The 20,581-nt window shown below is 37.3% G+C and overlaps 1 protein-coding gene across 2 annotated transcripts in view; it reads left to right on the top strand.

Annotated features, from left to right (window-relative positions):
* Positions 1-15: 15 nt before the first annotated feature.
* rap1gap2b (RAP1 GTPase activating protein 2b) overlaps positions 16-20,581 on the top strand; it is a 46,910-nt gene continuing 26,344 nt past the window's right edge. The window contains exons 1-4 of one of the 2 annotated variants that reach the window (XM_053648048.1): positions 16-115; positions 788-807; positions 960-1,233; positions 9,373-9,408. In XM_053648048.1, coding sequence (XP_053504023.1) covers positions 1,190-1,233; positions 9,373-9,408 — 80 coding nt within the window. In that variant the 5' untranslated portion in view covers positions 16-115; positions 788-807; positions 960-1,189. Of the gene's footprint in view, positions 116-787; positions 808-959; positions 1,234-9,372; positions 9,409-16,536; positions 16,691-20,581 lie in introns of those variants that run through there. The other variant, XM_053648050.1, reaches the window with a different exon arrangement.

The following is a 20,581-nucleotide window of genomic DNA, read 5'->3' as shown; positions in this document are numbered from 1 at the left end:
AAACCATGAAGGAGCATAGGAGGAGGTATTTTGTTACTTCTATTAAGTCAAGCAATTCAATGACAAGAGGAATTCACTGACAGACAACGATCTGAGACCCCCAAATATAAATCAGGTTAAGTAACCTACAAGCTACGGCCAACATGTCTTTACTGTATATTCTCAAGCTTCCATGTTTCCCTTCTCAAGCCTTGTCAATTCTGGTAAATTCGATTATGCCAGATGACCATCAGTCAAACCCCACCGCTACCGCTAAACATAGAGCTCATAAGTTTCTTTCACACTGTCTGGACCACGAAGCCCAACAAACCAGAGATCGACCTAGAAAAAAAATCCTTTGTACCTGCTACGAATGTGCATGTGACAAATAAACCTTTGAATCTTGAATGGTGAATCCCATCCTGCTTGCAGAGTGACCTCTTCACCTGATTACTAATGATATTCACCTGCAATCACACTACTCCCTAAAAATAACACAGACTGTGTAACATACCTTTTGCAAAGTCTGTCTCCATTGTCTGGGAATATTCCAAGCCATTGTTTAATGCCTGTCTTGATTAGGCAGTATTGACTGTAATAAAACCAGAAAACCATCCCTTGTGTCTGTCTGTCTGCCACATTCCAGCCCATTCATGTAGCACTAACCGGCTGTGGTTATTAGCAGTTAGATAATAGATGATGACTAAAATGACAAGTGGTGCTTGTGATCAATATTTAATTTAACCCAAGAAATAAATACATAAATAAAGCTTATGAATAATCACTGGCCTGTTTTTCATTCCAGCAGTGCAAGGGACAGAGACAGTGGTGAGTGAGAAAATGTATTATATACATATATATTAGAGAGAGAGAGTGAGAGAGAGAGAGAGAGAGAATATTTATATATATTTAGAGAGAACTGCATCCAGCCCCACCTCTCCCACCCTTCCTTCCTCCCTCTATTTCTCACTTACTCTCAGCATGTGTGGAGTTGAGTACTAAAGTGAGGGAGTGGCAACATATAGCAAGCCCAGGTTTTAAAACTGTCACAGAGAGAGAGAGAGAGAGAGAGAGAGGAGGCTGAAGTAAAATTAGTGGAACAACAGAAAGAGACCCACACACCACACCACAGAGAGACGAGGGAGTAAGCATCCAGCGTAAGAGGGAGAGAGAGAGTGGGAGGCGAACAAAGAGTGGGAAGAAGGCAACCATGCTGAGGAGGAAGAGGAGCGTGTCGTTCGGAGGATTTGGATGGTAGGTGCATCACATGCAGCAGGATCAGCTGTTAGCCGTGTGCTAAGAAGACAGCGTGTGGATGTGTGTACCAGATGCTGTGTGTGTGTGTGTGTGTGTGTGTGTGTGTGTGTGTAAAGGTGAGACAGAAACTGTGTGCTTGATTTGTACGAGTTTTTTTGCCTGGATTTTTTATTTATTTATTATTATGAACATGAGTTTAAATCTAAACCATAAATCTTTTTACTGAAAGGGGAAATAAAGGTGCAGGGAATGCTTTAACAAGTATTACTGTTATGAAATCTAGAGCGTGGTGGAAACCTCACCTCACAACATTTTAGAGCTAGGTGTTTCTTAAAGTACTCCTCTATCCTGTAACTGTAAACATCTTTGTAAAATATTTGACAGTTTTAATCTCCTACTAAAAAGGCCTAAGAACATTTCTACACATTGTGTTATGACTATGTATGTGAATGCAAATTGGCAATGCTCCCTGGCCTTCCTGCCATCCCAAATATCCATCGTCATATCCTCAGTAATTGTAATAGCAGCTAAATCTGCCAGATTAAATCATGATTTCAATTAGCTACATTAGCTAGATAACAAGCCTTGCAACAATGCATGCACCTTCTGAGAAACACATCATCTCCTAAAAATTCTATGTGATTGGGTCAAAACCTTTGCACTTTTTGAAGTCATATGTAATCAGTCCCTCTGCAATATTTGACCTAGCTTACATTTCTTGTAAATTACTACATATTTTATGCATATTTGGGCCAAGACGAGTCATGTGACATCATCACAGCACGTGTTCAGCAAAAGCCCCCTTCGATTCACATGTGTCGAACATGAGTACAGCTATTTACCAACAAACATCACTGCGAAAGACCATGCAAAACAATTTCGTGCAATTGCAATTTCGCCAGTTTAAGTAGTTTTCCACAAAAGAGCACAAAAATTTGCAAACTGAAAATCAAGCATTTTTGGTCACAAAAAAAACCTCTGTGAAATTCTGTATGGACTGTTTAATGTTCACTGAAGTAATGTTATTAATAATTCTATGTTTTAAACAGAAGTAATGTAAAGTAGCACAATGTCCCAAATTGTAATCTTCCTAGAGGAGTTAATCATTTAAGAATAACATTTCTTAGTGTTTTAGAGGTACTTTAAGAAATAAATTCCAGTTCCGAGAAACAATTCACGAAAAAGAAGAACATATAGATAGATTGTGTGAGTGATGATTCTGAATACATTTACATACAGCTTTTATGAAGGTTATTAATATTTTAGTCTTATCTTGCCTTTCTGTCTGCTCGAGCGTTTCAGTGCTCAGGCCATAAACCCCTGCTGTCTAGCACGTCAGCATCTCATCATCAGAATGTTCACACTGATGGTGAATAACACTGTAAATCGGGGTTCTCAGTCTCTTACATGCACGCAAACGCATGTGATAGGGGCACCTGAGTGCTCAATCAGTTATGTCGAAACTATTGTAACCCTAAATAAACAGTCTCAAACTCTCTTAAAGAAATATTTGATTCAGAATGAAATTTATTCAGGGTTTTCCCTAAACTCTACTGCAGTAGATCAACCAAGATATTTTTAATGAGGATTACATATTACTTTAATATTCTACTGGAGCTACAATGCTAATGGAGCTAACAATTGCTAACAAGGAGTGATCAGTTATAGCTTTTAATTTCTTTTTGTTGTTCAGCATCTCAAATACACTTGCTCATGCTCATCACTGCATACAAATATCTCAGGCAGGAGATGTGGCCCAAAGTTTAAAGGTGGACTTGAAGGATGCTAAAGTTCCAGATTAATTTAGATTTTTTTTCAGGCTCAATTAGCCATTTTATGAAATTGAACAAATGATTGCAATATTTCACACATAAACTCTTATTTAAAAAAAAAAAAAGGGTTCCATCGAGTATCTAGGGTTTGTCCATACAACAACCAAACAACTAACGGTTTATTTCAGGAAAGGTACAAAGTAGAACATCTTTAGAAAGCTAGAACTGCTACACATTTTTTGTAAGGATGAACCAGTCTTATTTGTTTATAATTAGACCCTTCACTCTGTTTTTGTGGAGTTTTTTGTGATTATTGTGGCCAACAGTGCAACAAATTTGCAATGCAACTTGTGGAGTTCTGGTGCTTTTTTGCAGAAACCTACTTGAATTGGCAAAATTTCAGTTGCACAATATTGTTTTGCAGGGTCTTTGTAGTGATGTTTGTTGGTAAATGAGACCTTTTAGCTGTACTCATGTTTGACGCACGTGAATCGAAACTTGCAGCATTTCAGTTTTGGCTGAAGTCATGTTGTGATGATGTCACATGGCCCAAATATGCGAAAAATCTGTGGTAATTTTGAAAAATTTCAAGCTCCTCAGAATATTGTAGAGTTTCCTTGATCTTGCATTAATTTCTGCAATCGCAAAATCCTGGAGGGTCTGGTTTCTTATTATAATTCCATGTGGATATATGGGGATGCACAATATGTGTGACTGCATGGCTCAGAGTAGTGACATATACTGTAGTTGCATCAGTCATAGCCATTAGACTTAGTGAATGTTTTATTTATGTTGTGCTACTGAAATAGGGCTTCTTAGACTGTGTTCTTTCTCTCTCTCTCTCTCTTTCTCTCTCTCTCTCTCTCTCTCACACACACACACACACACACACACACTCACCACACTTAACTCTTTCTGACATGTTTGGGTTGTCACACAACTTTCTGATAAGCCAGGTGGAATTGAAACAAATGTCCAAGGGATGGAGACAACTCAGTGTGTTTCAGGCTGGATAAGTGTGTTTGTTGTTCCATGTTGTACTGTGTCTGAGTTGTTAAGGCTGGAGGTCAGGATTAGGGGGTTAGAGTTAGGGTTAGCCTCAGTTCGATCAGGTCCAAGTCCACCCCCTGGACTTCTGGTTCTGCAAGAAGGACTATCAATTTCTGTGGTATAAGAGGAGTAAAACAGTCTCTCCAGGATTTTGCGATTTCGCAGAACATCAAGCAAACTCCACAATATCCGGAGGAGGTGTTTATTTTTTTCAAAATTACCGCAGATTTGCGCCTGTGACGTCATCACAACACGCATTCAGCCAAAGCCCTCTTCGATTCTCATGCGTCAAGCATGTGTATAGCTAAAAGGTCTAATTTACCAACAAACATCCCTGTGAAAGGCCGTGCAAAATAATTTCGGGCAATTGCGATTTTGCCAATTCAAGTAGTTTTATGCAAAAAAATTTTTTAAAAATCACAAAAAAAACTCTGCAAGTTACACTGCAAATTTTGAAAAAATGCCGTAGCAAAATCAAGCATTTTTGGCCATAACAATTACAAAAAAACGCCATGAAATTCTGTAAGGACTGATAAAACACTTTGGGGCATGGTGTTATAGTAAAAATAAATAAACTTCAGGGTGGTGACAGTAACTCCACTTCATACCACCCTAATCATTGATTACTTTCCAATAACAGCATGTCCTGTCATGCTTCATTCCTTATATAATGAACGGTTTACCAATGACAATTGTTACTCTGTAACAACAGAGTTATGTCTTCATGGGTATAACTTCATGGACTTTGGGTTTCAGGGGCATTGTCAAGATGAAACAGGTTTGGGCCAGTTCCAGTAAAGGGAAATTGTAATGCTACAGCATGCAAAGTCATTATTTGCAACTGTATGCTTCCAACTTTGTGGCAACAGTCTGGGCCACTTGTGTCCACATACTTTTGGCCATATAGTAAGTTAATTATCTAAAAACAAACAAACAAACAAACAAACAAAGGACCAGTTCACATTGTAGCTCTACAGACTGCACTTGCTTTGTAGTATTACATACCATGCTCATTTGTACTCGTAAGCACAGATCATCTGTTTACAGCATTTTTGTGCATCAGCTTTTTTTACTCGCTGTGGGAAAATCTGTCACACGTATACACACCCTTCCTCTCTTGTCACCCACATCCCCACCACACCCAGGCAAACCGCAAGCCCCAAAAACACACTACCGGTAACTCGGTCAAAACACAGAACAGGGTATTGAGCTTGCACTAATTCACATGTGATGCAAAAAGAGAAGTAGAAAAATGTACTGTTTCACTTTTCATCCTCATAACGCAGGTGTCTATACACTTGCCCAATCCACTTGCACAATACACATGCTTGCATGTATCTATTAACACTTACAGACAAGCTGTGGTGGATAGGGTGCAACATACAATGATCTGAGTACACTGTAGCAACACTGCCACTGTAGCAATAATTCACTTGAGTAAAAGTAAAAACCTGAAAATTACTCAAGTATAGTATATATGACTCAATAAGTCATATGGTGAAAAACTACTTGAGTAATTTCTTTAGAAATGACTTTTAAGCTATGGCTAATGTGAATACCACCTCAAATGATCAATAGTATATAAAGAAAGGTAATGGTAGCTAGCTCATGTTAATTCATACATAGCTCTAGCTACATCTATTTAGCAAAGATTCCCCTTACACATTATCCTGAGCATATAGGCTTTAGAAGCACTTACGTATATTTAATAGAACAGGAACCCACTAGTGAATAGCCACGTAACTAAAGGTTAATACAGAGCTTATATACTGTAAAACATAAAAAAGATCTGGCTAGCTCGCCTTGCTCACTCAGCTACCTAATGTATTTAGCTTACCTGTACATGTTTCAGCAGGTGTGAAAATGCTGATAACTCCATTGATTTTGGCTTCTGTAATTTGTAGATTGTTATCTGCAATTGAAAACTAAAGATACCTAATAAATTGGGCCAGGGATGCACACCTGTCTTTACTGTCTCAGACATTGCTGCGTTGACATTTAGTGCCAATGCTAATTTGAAATTGAATTATTTAAAATTTGCACATATTGTCTCTTAATTGGGTTAGGTTAAATGTTTTTTTTTTTTTACTCGAACTGTGCGTGAAGTTGATTTGTTTTTAAACTCAAGTAAAAGTATTTAATTGTGCTCAAAAAAGGACCATTACAGTGAACCATTTACGCAAGTACTGTAACGAGAGTACATGTCGTTTGTTACTTTTCACTCCTGCAGACAAGCTTATTTTTCCATTACACCCCCATGCTTTCTCCATTTCTCATCCTCAGAATGAACTCTTCCACTGTATATTCTAACACGCGTTGCACTAAGTCTTAAACCAGACTCCTTAAACCAGACTCCTCTAGTTCCTGCAACTTTTCTACACTGATGCAGGACTCGCTCTTCCAATCTGAATACATGTACTTGTGTACGTCTAGCCTAATGGTAATTTAACTTTTTGTTGAACAACCTAAATTTTGTGCTGATCCAAGTAACAATAAAATGTACTATTCATTTTAACACAGCCACCGAGATGACTGATAAATAAGAAATTCATGGGTTTGCGTTTGCCTATTTTCTATAATGATAATTCCTGCGTTTCCATGTTTACTATGATGCTAGTTAATGGGTTATCTTATTAAGTATAATGCTAGTGCATGTGTTAGCCTATTAACTATAATGCTAGTTCACGAGTTAGCTCTTAACTGTAATGCTAGTTCATATGTTAGCCTATTAACTATAATGCTAGCTCTTGCATTTGCCTGTTTTCTCTAATGCTAATTTATGTGTTTCCATGTTTATCATGATGCTAGTTCATGGGTTATCTTATTAACTATAATGCTAATTCATGTGTTTCCAAGTTTACTATAATGCTAATTCATGTGTTTCCACATTTACTGTAATGCTAATTCATTTGTTAGTCTATTGACTTTAATGCTACTTCAATGAGTTGGCCTTTTAACTATATTGCTAGTTAATAGGTTATGCCCCATTCAAGTCAAAACATGCCGTTATTCAGACTTGAAAGCATTAATGATTTACCATTTCATTTACTAGATAAAAGTTTGGCTGTAGTTATTCACGTTAAACAATAGAACAATACCTTGCTCATATTTAATACAGATTGAATTTGAAAAAGCCTGATGTTCCAGTTCAGCCCAACTATTATTATTTTTAAAAAAAGATTTTTCGTAGTTTGACTGACTGCTTTATTACAACTGTGAGTGAACTCTTACTCCGACATTTAGTTGTTTAGTTGAGAATTCTGTATTTCCCGGCGCTGTCTTCTGGTCAATATATGGATGCTTTGTATCACTATCAGATGCTCTAACAGCTAGGTTCTTTGTTTGTTTTCTCTCTTAGCTGGTTCATTTCTGCCTCAGATGAGTTGTTTTCTGATGCACTTGGGTTGTTTTCTGCCTCGATAAAGGCTTCTGTCAAATCAATAAATGTAAATGTGAAATGTAAATGTATTCTCACTTCTCCAACTCACTTTCTTGTTAATCTCTTATTTATATTTTGTCCCTTGCATCCCTGGGTAATTGCACAGCCTCTGCTGCCTAACACACCGTGTGATAAACAGTCTCTGTACACTTCACTGTGACCCTGTAGCATCATAAATGTCTGGCATTTCTGAAAAGAGCAAAAACTACAACCCAAAGGATCTCTGTATTTATAGTAAAAGCTTGCTTGTGTTTACTAGTTCACTATTACTTTCTCTGATATGGGTCCAGGCTTATGGAGCTTATGTGTATGATATGTTTTACTGTGGCATTTCTGAGTATTGGTGTTTAGAAGGACACCAATTTAGTGGTTGACCTTTCCTGCATGTCACTGTGAATAGCATTGAATCTGCCCCACTCTAACTGGAACTGACAACAAAATAACACATGGATGGATCTTTGTGGGGGAAGGTGGGTCACAAACTCATGCTAGTTAGTAAGATGTTGGTTTGTTCTCAATCGTTGTACTACATTGACAGAAAAAGGTATTCACAGATATTTTTTGTTCCCTAATGTACAAACAAAGTAAATGTAGCCTTAAACCAGTCTATTCATGTACCTTAACACATTCATACACAAGCTTGTTATTATATTCTATTGATACGAGTAACGAGTTAAACAATAAATGTATTCTGTTAAAAGACTTTTTTGACAGTCAGGCTGTTTCTGTAACTTCCGTCATAACATATGATGCAATCTGGATGAATTGGGCGCCTATTACATCTTTAAGTGGGCCACAGCCTTTCAAATGTGACAGATGAATTAGCATTATAGAAGACAGGCAAATTCATGAATTAGTATTATACTGAAAACACAAACTCATGAATTAGCATTACAAGAATAACCCATGAATTAGTGTTATAACAAGCAGGATGACCCATGAACTAGCATTATGCAGAAAATGCAAAAGAAGCTGCATGGCTTTGAGCACTGACACTAACCAAAGAACATTCTGTTCATTTTAGACCTTGTGCTGAGAATAAAGCAGCCTCTTATTGGAATGTATATTGGTGATTAATATATTGTTTCCTTTGGCTAACTAGTATGGAGTTAGTTAGATGGCTAGCTCATGTTAGCCATCTGATATAGTATTTTTTAAATAACATTTTGTTCAATATGATTATGCTACTAGGTAATAATAACCAAACCCTAAATGCTTAAAACTTAAATTGCACATAAATTGACAAATACACACACATAAATGTGCTTTTAAAGATTTTTTGTTTAATTAAAGCATCTACTACTGCAAACATACCACATACAGTGCCCTCCACCAAAATTGGCACCCTTGGTAAATTCGAGTAAAGAAGGCTGTGAAAAATGGTCTGTACTGTTTAACCTTTTGATCTTTTGTTTTTAAATAAATCACAAAATACCCTGCTCTCATGGATATCAAACAATTGTAAAAAAACAAAACATAGGTTTAAAAAAATCTTTGTTAAATATAGGTGTGCAAAAATGATTGACACTCCTATGAATTCATGTGAGAAAAATATATTTGAAGTATATTCCAATTGATATTTTACATTATTTTAGTACACCTGAGTGATTAGGAACAGGAAATTGTTCAACCATGACTTCCTGTTTCACAGGAGTATAAATATGTGGTATCACATAAGCCAAAATCCATTAGTCATTCATAACAATGGGTAAGACCAAGGCATATAACTATTAATTCATTGGCTAATTAAGGAAGCCTGAACTGGGTTAAACGAGAATGGGAAGGGAAGGGGAAAAGGTTAACTATGCAGGACACAATTTATTTAGATTTGATGCTTAAACCTAAACTATCTCTTCTCTTTCCATCCAAATCCAGGGTTGACAAATCTACCATTACTGCTCTTCGAACCCGGTGAGTAATCTGCTCTCCTTAAACACGCACACACACACACACATACACACACACACACACAGAGAGAGAGAGAGAGAGAGAGAGATTCAGGGTAAAACAGACAGTATGATAGGTTTTCTATGTATTTGTATAGCGATGGATTAATGGACAGTTGCTAGGATGATGAGTGTGTAATTATTCTGATAAAAAAAGGCCTGGAAAGCTACATGTTTAAAAGGTTACAGCTCTTGCATACTAGACTGCACACATAGAGGCAGTTATTGCAAACAGCTTTCCATTCAGCAATCATGTAATCTGAGTGAGGAACACAAATAGACCACATTCAGTTCAAAGATGTTTTGCAGCCCTGATTTAGAGGTTGAATCTACCGATTGCTCTGTTTCAATGCCCATGGTCTACAATGCAAATCAATCTCTAAATTTTAATAAACTGCATCTTTTAGTTTATAGTGTGAAAAAGTATTAGATTTCTTCTGTTTTTGTGCATATCTCATACTAAATTGCTTCAGAAATAAGATAAAACCTAAGATAAAACAAAGGCAACCTGAGTAAACACAAAATGATAATGTTATTTATTGAAGCAAAAAAAGGTTATCCAATAGCAACTGGGCTTGTGTGAAAATGTATTTGCCCCCATAGTTATTAATTCCCCAAATCTATGAAACTGCATTCATAATGGGGTTCAGCTGGACTAGACACAACCAGGCCTGATTACTGCAAACCCTGTTCAATCAAATCAGCACTTAAATAGAACTTTTTCAACAACATGAAGTTGGTTAAAATGTCTTACCCAGTAACACACCATGCCAAAATTATAAGAAATTCCAGAAATGATGAGGAAGAAGTTGATTGAAATACTATCTCAAAGGCTCTGGGACCCAAAGGACCACAGTGATTTTATATATATATATATATATATATATATATATATATATATATATATATATATAATAAGAAGAAGACAGCATTAAAAGCAAGCGACTAGAAAACTCTAAAATACAGAATATTTTTGTATACAAGTGAGCAGTAAATAAACAATGATGCTAACAGTAAACTGTAAGAGAGGCATTATTTTTATCTACTTGTTAAAACCTGCATTTACAGCAGATAAAAGCTGATTAATATGCAGCTAGAATGGAATTTGTCTGTGAGAAAACAAACCTGCAATACTGATCCTAACACAAGGGGGCCTAGAATCAATTTCAAGAGGTTTTTTTTTTTTCTGCACCTTGATCAGTCCAAGCACTAGATAAATTCCCCCAAAGGCATTAATAACAAACATGTTTTACAAAGTTGAGTGACATTATTATAACCTTATTGTTATTAATTAATTTTTTATATATGTTTTGTAGTACAGTGCTGTAGAATGCTTGATTCGGATTGATCAGTAGTGTCAGCTGCAGGGCAAATTACAGATTTATATAAATAAACTGGTTCTAATAAGTTATACTCATTTCTATATTAACAACTTACACAGGGACTCCACATAAACAGCTAAAAAATTCTGTAATTTACATTTATTTACCATTTTTGAAAGGGGTCAAGGAGTCTCTAGTGTCAGTTCTTTGCGATAGTCAGAGGTAAAGCTATAAGCAGAGGCAAACCTACATTATGTAGGGGAGCCCAGTCAAAATATATGCGTGGGCTCCTTCTGACACATGTCATTTATGACAGATTTATATCACATCATTATGGGAAAACAAAATGCTACATAAACATATTAATATAAACATGTTAACAAAATATTTCATAGCCTCCTACAGATAAAATTATACAATGTACATTTAAAAGTAGTCAAAACACATCTAATAGAATATAAAGCGGGTTTTTTTTACAGCATCATGGTGTATTTTACAAACAGGAAATCAAACCTCAGTGAGGAAACAAAATGTCCATCTTCAACTAATGTTAACTTAATGTATTAAGTAAGGTATAAAGTATTGATTCGCGGGAGCAAGAGACACAGTACCGGTACTTGCAAAGCAGCACTTCATTCCCGGTACCTATAGCATTTCAGCCCACATTAAGAACTGCTAACACTACTCAAAACATGCTAATCCTAGCTAACTATTACCAATAATTTGTCTTATAATAAGATGTGATAAAATTGGACTAGATGTTGGCTTCTTTGACTTTAATCATCGTTAATTCATTTGTCATTATCTCCAACACTTACAACACTCCTGTTTCCTCTTTTCCTCCTCCACTTTGTGTTCCCTTGAGCTTCTGGCTGCCAGATAAGTTCATTTTTCAGATTCACTTTCAGGAATTAAAGCTCACACGACTCGAGTGTGAAGAGGTGGCGCCGGAGCATAAACAAGTCCTTAAATGAGACAGCGCCCCACAAAGGGGCCCCCTTTAAAGGGGTTGCTGAAATGTTGCTGTGCATTATTTTAAGATGAAAATTTTTTATTATTTAAATGATCAGCCCTCAGGGGTATGCGGGGCCCCAGGCAATTTCCTGCCTTGCCTGCCCTGTAGGTATACCTCTGGCTGTAACTTTAAGTTTTCAGACACGGGAAAGTCTTCAAGACATACGGCTTTGCACTTTATGGTTTCTCTGTAACATGCTGTATTTTTTTGGTTTTACTAACTTGAATAGAAAGATAGTAAATAAAAACTTATTAGTGCTGAAGAATTGCTGTGGTATTAGAGGATTAAAACCCTTTGCAGCTTACACTGTTTGGGTTGGTAGTGTTCCATTTCATGTTGGGTCCCATTACACCACCCTGTCATTGATATTTTTTTATAAAAGCACACTCTGCCGTGTTTTATTCCTTACTTAGTGATTTATCAGCTGTTTTTTTTAGCTGTTCTCTCTCGCTCTCTCTCTCTATACACCTCCTCTCTCATGGGAAATTCTGCAGGACTGCTAAAGTGCTATTTGTCAGCAGGGAATAAGTGGGGATGAACTGGCTGAATGAGGTCGTGACTACACGGCTATCTCACATCCATTTACTCTCATACACATGGAAATGATCCACTGTTTAGCCTCAGTTCACGCTGGCCATCACATCTCCCCCAAAGACACGATGAAAGGCACATTTTAATATTTCCAGCTGTAGTCTCTGCTCATATGGGCTCATATGCCCAAAGAAAGAGCAGAGTGCATTTTATTTATAGCGTTCCCATTTGTGTGAATTCTTTGAACCTGTAGTGGCTCTCTACCCTCTGATGTCCCCTGTGAGCTGCCCATGAATCAGCATGCATTACAGCCCTAAGCCATTATCCCTTTCTGAATAGATGTGTAATGCTGTTACATCACAATAGGTCAACTTTAATAAGAGAATAAGGAGCAGTCCAGTGAATAAATATAAACAGGATGTTCAACTTTTAACAATTATAGTTGATCAGTCAAATCCTTTTTCGTCTTTTTTGTCCATCTGTCATCTCATTTTTAATGAATAATTTTGAAAGAGTATTTACAAAGTTCAAAATAGAACTTAATGATGATCCATAGATCCATTATGATCCATAGTATTTCCAGCTTTCTTACACAATGACACCTTCAAACTTTTAGAGGTGGAGCCTTTGGGATGAATTGAATCTTTGTTGTCCAAGATGGCTGCCAAGATGTTATATGGGACAGCTACATTGTGAAGTTTTGTTTATTTTATGTCTAATATCTTTGCATATCTATATAATGTACATTACAGTGAGTGATACATGAAAAGTTATGTCAGCAATTGAAAATATCCTGAATAAAGACATATTTAATGAAGATTTTTCATTATGCAGTAGAACAAATATACATTTACTGGACCAATTTCTGGACAGTTTGAGAAATGTTAAGTCTCTTTTTGTCTTATTCTGTTTTGTCTGCCAATTTGTTGTTTGTGGGCATTTATACATATATGAAGAACAGTCCAAATGATAAGAGAAACTTTCATTATTTGTTAGCTAAATGATCCTTCAGTATGCTTCAGTATGAACTAAAGTGGCAAGCATCTGACAGCGAACACGTCTTGGTGAATCACTTACAGTGGAGGAACTTTGTGTAAGTCCAAATAAGCACGGTATCTTAGTGGTTAACACGTTTGCCTCGCACCTCCATGGTTGGGAGTTTGAATCTCACCTCCGCCCTGTGTGCACGGAGTTAGTACTTTCTCCCTGTGCATCGGGGGTTTCCTCCGGGTACTCTGGTTTCCTCCCCCAGTTTAAAGACATGCATTGTAGGCTGATTGCCATTTCCAATTTGTCTGTAGTGTGTGAATGTGTGCACAATTGTGCCCTGTGATGAGTGGGCCCCCTGTAGAGGGTGTCCCCCTTCTTGTGCCCTGAGTTCCCTGGAATAGGCTCCCCTGAGACCCTGTGTAGGATAAGCTGTACAGAAAATGGATGGCCGTAACATTGTTTTAAAAAGTGCTGTGGATAAAAAATGTTGAGGGGACAAACATTACATAATCATTTAGAAACCAGGGCAATTTATGTTGTTTTTCCTCATCCATATCAAGCGCTTCTTACAAAGAGATATGCTTCAATTATAACTAGCCCTTTAATGCAAAGTTACTTTCACAGAATGATGGATGCTTTGGAAGTAGTTGCTGTGGTATCTCCTACATTGTGTCTTAACTGGGAACCCATTAGAAGGAAAATTAAAATAAGCCAAGGAGCATGATACTGCAGGCTGTTTAAATTGCCCATCATAATAACATGTAATAATTACATTGCCACTTGTGACACAAGTGTTTAGGTTGTTAATTTAAGGTGACTGGCTGCAATAATTATATCATTACCCTGAGGAATGATGTGAATGGGGCAACTGGCATTTTTGTAACGTGTCTAGAGAAATTTCAGTTACAAATGATAAGCTGGGTAAGGAATAAATCATGTACTATTATAGGAAAATAATCAGTAATGGGGTGGTGTGATGTGCCCTGATGCAAAGTGAGTGAAGTTACTGTTACCAACCCAAAGTTGACTATGAATCTAATTTGAGTGCAATAACAGCACATCCCAAAGTGATTTATTTATCTTATTCTGCTTGTCATGATACCGAAGAGCATGAAGCGCAAAGTCCTCTGTCCTGAAAACTTTCCAGTGGTGGAAATTTAAAGTTACAAATTTAACTCTGACTGTAACAAAGCATTAACACTAGAGAGGACTTCCAAAATTGTTAAAATGAACACCTCACAGAAAATGTCCCCATATCAACAATTACACGTATTTAAAATCTGTTCATGTGGAGAATATAAGTCCATGTTTAGGTTGTTGCTATAGAAACATATTAGAATGAGTGCATTAACACGTACCTTGCGGCCTGCACTACTGTCAGAGCTGCTGTTATAGAAAATGTATCAGCACCTTCTGACCAATCAGATTCGAGGATTCAACAGGTATGGACGATTTTTAATGAATACACTTTCAATAAGTGGTGGAGACATGTCCACAGCACATCCACATAGTGCTAACACAAGTTACACCTATGAATCATCGGCAATAAATGATTGATTCTGAAAAGAAGTTCACTGACCATCAGTGCTTGTATTCTGGAGTGGATTTTCTTCTAAAAAAATGGTCAGTGTTATGTAACTAGAAGCCAGTTATGTTCACTTTGGCGAGCGGTTACAGTGGTAACAGGTGGCATCTCCACATCTCAGTCTTTGCCTGCTGTTCAGTCTCCCTGACAACAGAGTGCACTGCTCCGTGTGCCAAGCACAAAGGCTGGCAGGACAGCTACGAGCAGCCCGTTTATATAACACTATAATACAGTGTGCTTGGGTTTGCCCAACAAATTTTCAAGTGCCTAAATTGCAGTCTCATGCTAACACTCTGCCATGTGCCGTTTCCGTCATGTTCTTGGTGACTCTATATACATTTTGCTCTGATCTGAGAGGACTGCACTGGTAAATGTTAGCCTGTATGCTCATGCCATGAGAAGGTCAGCGCTAGCCTGGATGCTAATTGGAAATGTTTCAGCAGGTTGCACGGTGTTGCTCGAAATACCTCAGAGATGGTTTTTACGCAGTGGGTTTTTTTTTCATCACAGCTGTTTGATATTCCTGTTGTTTCTGCTTGGCTACGCATATAAGTAGATGACAGAACATGTCAAGAGGCTGTGGTGCTGACAGGAAACTGTTGGTCATAAGGGTCATTTCATGATTGTGGTGTCATTTATCCTTTTGAATCATTAAAAAATGTGTTAACCTATCTCACACAACAATCTCATTTTTGTAATGTTTCTTTGTTGACGACATCCGCCAATCTATATCCAATCTATAGTTTGGTAAAAGGGTTGTACTTTCAAAGTGACCACTCTAATCAATATATTACAAAATCATTGAAAATATAGAAAAAAAAGAATGAGAGGACTTACTTCAGGACATTTGGACTATGCAACTTGTTGAACATGTGACTTGTGGAATGTTCCAAATATTTCAGGGGTGAATGTGTTGAGGTAGCAGGGTTGCGTGAATGCTGTATGACGCTAAAATGTACATTTTTCATAACCTCTAATGGAGGAGTCATGGAAAACATGTAACATGTAATTATAGTGTGCTGGGACAGGCAAAAAAAAATGCTGATGTATTTCTATAGATTTTTCTATAGGTTTTATTAATGGTATAAGTTATTTACCTGAAACATGCACATATGTTGTTGTGACATGTTATCTATGCTTAATATATTTTACACCTTTACTTTAAATACATATTTGTAAATTTAATATCAGTGGGACACAAATGCCACCCCAATCATGAAATGACTCACAAGATAAGTTAAATTTATGCCTAACTGGGAGAAAATGTAGAGTCAAATTCTGTGACGATTGCTTTAAACATTAGCCACTTTATTGCATTGATGTGGCGTGAACTCATGTCGATCTATCTGCCAGTCTGGTTTGTTTATGATTTATTGAAGTATGTCAAATATCAACTTTCCCCAGTGTATGGTTAATTCTAAGTGTATATTATGCATCCTGTTGACATCATACACGGTAATTAGTTCCTACTTCTTTTCTACAGGCTTCCTGTCCATCCAAGTGTGATTATTTATCAAACCAAGCTTGACAGAACTGGTACATAGGGCTAACTGGGTTTCTGTGAGGACATGAATCGCTTGCCACTTCTCTTCTGACTCTCTCTCTCTCTCTCTCTCTCTCTCTCTCTGTCTCTCCTCCCACCCCTTACAGAGACACAACAAAGTGAAGAGCTTCATATTCATCCTAGGACAGTGTAATAAGTAGCCATTGCAAGCGCATCTCTTGTTCCTTCCTGTGTGTGAAAAAACTGGAGATTGAGTAACTAGACAAGACACAGCACAGTGAAAATGCCACGCAAACTGTGGTGAGTTTAGCATGCATATGAACAGTGTGATTTGTGTGTGTATGTGTGTATATACTGTAGGTCTCTTTTGCCTCAGAATGATTTAGGATTGAGATACTTGTGCAAACTACAGGGAAAGTGATCCGTAATGTAAAACTATGTGTAGAGATGGTTGTGTGTGCCGAGGACAGTCATTTATAAAGAACTTTAACGTAAAACCGAGACATGACAGGTCCACTTATTGCTTAGTGTGTTGTTTAAAGGATTTGATGGGATTCGTGTGTGTAGCTGGACTCCTGAGAGATGAGAGAAATGACCATCCAAAAATGTAAATTTAAAAATTTAAATATTTTCTATTCTCAAATTTAATTAGTAAGTAAATTTAAAGTATGTAAATTTACTTGGAATTCACTTATAATAGAAGTTCTTTAGGCAACTGTTGGAGCATTCAGTAGATGTTTAAAATATGTGAGTAACACACATCAAAACCAACAATTGTTTCACACTGACAATGAGGAGTTTTTTTGTTTTTTTAAAATCATAGCTGCAGTTTATTCTGCATGTTTATCGAATTTTACAACAATAGACCAATACAGTTAAAAGTAATTCCAGTTACTTACACTTTCCCAAAGGTTTTGTGGTCTCTTTGCAGTCACAGATTGTGGTTTACTGAGATGACGTTGGTAACACACAACCACACATTATTCTCTCTGAAAAAAAATAATACGAGAACCTTTGACTGAAGAAATCATGAAAGCATTCTACAAAAATGTTTTTCCTCAACAACTGTTGAGGAAATTCTAAGTAAGATTTGAGCAAACAATGGAGTGTGGCTTTAATTATTATTATTATTATTATTATTATTATTATTATTATTATTATTATTATTATTATTCCCCTTTTCAAATGCCTGCAAAAGGAAAATTAGCATAATTTTTTTATGTGAGCATTGTATGTACATGTGAACATTGTATCAATCTCAGATTATCAATGCACTCCATCTAATACATTATCATTTCTACATTTGTAACAACTAATTGACAGGGATTTGTCTGGCACATTCTCCACATAAACAGATAAAAAAAAATGTGTGTAATTGTTAATATGGTGGAGATTTATGTAAGGAGGCCTTTATTGGATAAGAACTATGAGGTGTTATTATTAGTGCTGGCAGATTGCTACGATATACACGGAATAAAATAACTGTTGCAGCAGAAAAGTGTTTGCCCTGTCATCTGCAGATCATGAGTTCAGATCCCAACAATGCCACAGCCATCCATGGCCAGGTGACAATAGAGCAAAACTGGTCATACGCTCTGAGTGGGAGGGAAGGCATAATCTCTCTTTTGTCAATCACAGCAACACTAATTGTGGACATCTGTGAGCTCATGTACACCGATCAGTTTACATGACAAGTGACAGGTGAAGTGAGTAACTTTGATTATTTCATTACAGTGGCACCTGTCAAGGGGTGGGATATATTAGGCAGCAAGTGAACAGTCAGTTAATGTGTTGGCAGCAGGAAAAATGGGCAAGTGTAAAGATCTGAGCGACTATGACAAGGGCTGTGATGGCTAGACAACTGGGTCAGAGCATCTTAAAAATGGCAGGTCTTGTGGGGTGTTCCCGGTATGCAGTGGTTAGTAGGTACTAAGTACTAACTTAGTAGGTACTAGAAGTGATCCAAAGTAGGAAAACTGGTGAACCGGCGACAGGGTGATAGGCGCCCAAGGCTCTTTGATGCTAATTGGAAATGATGTCAGAACACACAGTGCATCAGAGCTTGCTGTGTATGGGTCTGGCGTAGCCACAGACCGGTCAGAGTGCTGAACCCTGTACACCACCGACAGTATCTACAATGGGCATGTGAGCATCAGAACTGGACTGTGGAGCAATGGAAGAAGGTGGCCTGGTCTTACCTATGGAACCTGGGGAAGAGATGGCACCAGGATGCACTATGGGAAGAAGGCAAGCTGGTGGAGGAAATGTGATGCTCTGGGCAATGTTTTGCTAGGAAACCTTGGGTCCCTGCATTCATGTGGATGTTAAATTGATGTGGATCACCTACCTAAACATTGTTGCAGACCAACAATAGCAATGCTTTCATGGCAACGCTATTCCCTAAGGGCAGCAGGCACTTTAAGCACTGTGTAGCAATATAATGTGTAACAATATAATTACAATATGTTATTATTGTTTATATCATGCGGCCTTAAAAACTCTACTTCTTACTGCCTGTAAATCTGCAGAATCTCCTCAGGGAAGATTCTTGGATTTATTGTGGTCTTTGAATTGATTTTTTATCATAAAATTCTACCTGTTATTTTCCCCCTCTTTATATACATTTGCTATAAAGATTTCGAAAAGGTTTTTATTCACACTTTATACAGTATACTGGAATGCTTTTGCATCCCTATTTTCTGTTCCTCAGCCCTTTTAGTGCTGTTTGCATGCATGTTTTTTCTAGAGTTTTGCGCCTCAGCAGCGACAACTTCTCATCCACTCCACCACTCATCCCTTAATGCTCTTCCACTCTCTATATCTCTGCCATCATCTGTCATGCTCTCTCTCTCCTCGACAGTGTGCTGGTAGTGGCGCCTTCAGCTGATGAAAAATAGATGTGTAGCTCCAAGTTGAAGGTGCTCGCTCACGGAGAAAAGTGTTACACAACCAGTTTTGAACACTGGTAAAAGAATCAGAATCGGCCTTATAAAGGATAGTATTTCTTTTCTTCTTTCTTTTGCCAAAATGTAGCAAAGCAAAATACAGTCATGTACAATTTTCTGGGGCATGTTTGCTATGCGTTTTATTTTAGGTTTGCACTGGATCTATAAAATCCCATAATACAGTATATCACACCAAATTTCAAGCATATATTTTTCAAGAAATTAACTAAAGTAACCAACATTTTTTTATTACCTCAGATCAATGGGCTACAACCTGGTTTTGTAGACAGTAGTGATCACCCACAGTACATTGTGTACATAGTTTTTTTTTGTTGTTGTTGGAAATTTCCACTATGCAACAGTAACTGATAACTTGCACAATTTGCACAAAACCACAGTATATATTTAACTCTTTCGTTTTCCATTGTCCCTCTCAGGGTAGATAGCTTAGAGTGAACGTTGAGGACAGTATTGCCTAATGCTGCCTGCTGAGTCTGTGAACAGAACTGTGCACTGAGCACTTTCTCTTCTTGCTGCTATGAAACTGAGCAGGGAATTGAAATTGACGTTAATGTAGATTTGCTTACGCTGGATACACCGGATTTGCTTTTAGCTTCCGGGTGAGAAATGTTATTATTTCAGTGAGGGCTTTTTAATCTAGGCATTTTTTTTTTCTTTGCAAGAGGTTTTTGCAGAACTTAAGAATTGTTGTTGAAATAGATTTGAGATATTTATCATTTGGATAAAAAAAATGCATAAACAATGTGTTAAAGAAAATTACTATTACTTCTGTTAACCACAACAGCAGCAATGATCGCAACAATACCATTATACTATAATACATACATACATACATACTTGTGGTTTCCAGCATCAGACGAAGTTATTTTTATGCTTTGACAGGGTTGTTATCCTTCTGAAAAAGGGTTTTGCCTATATATCTGCATATCAGATTTGAAGTGGTTCTTTGCAATGTCCACGGTCCTGAATAATCCAACGCTGCACACGCAAAGATGTGCCACATAAAACCATTTATCTATTATGCATGGTGTAATGGAGAAGAGCACCAACGTTTCCTACAAACATTTCACCAGTAGAGGGACCTAGAGTCACACACACTGATGTACACACTTTTATTTTTATACAGCTGATGCTGGCCAGAATATGATTCATTCCTTTTATTATTACAGAGGTTCGTGAAAAAGGATTGTTAGGCTTTGCACAGTAGAGAATTACACAGAACTGT

This window comes from Ictalurus furcatus, chromosome 18, assembly GCF_023375685.1.
Source record: "Ictalurus furcatus strain D&B chromosome 18, Billie_1.0, whole genome shotgun sequence".
Taxonomy (NCBI): domain Eukaryota; kingdom Metazoa; phylum Chordata; class Actinopteri; order Siluriformes; family Ictaluridae; genus Ictalurus; species Ictalurus furcatus.
The sequence above is the reverse complement of the archived record's forward strand: the minus strand, read 5'-3'. Positions and strand labels throughout refer to the sequence as shown.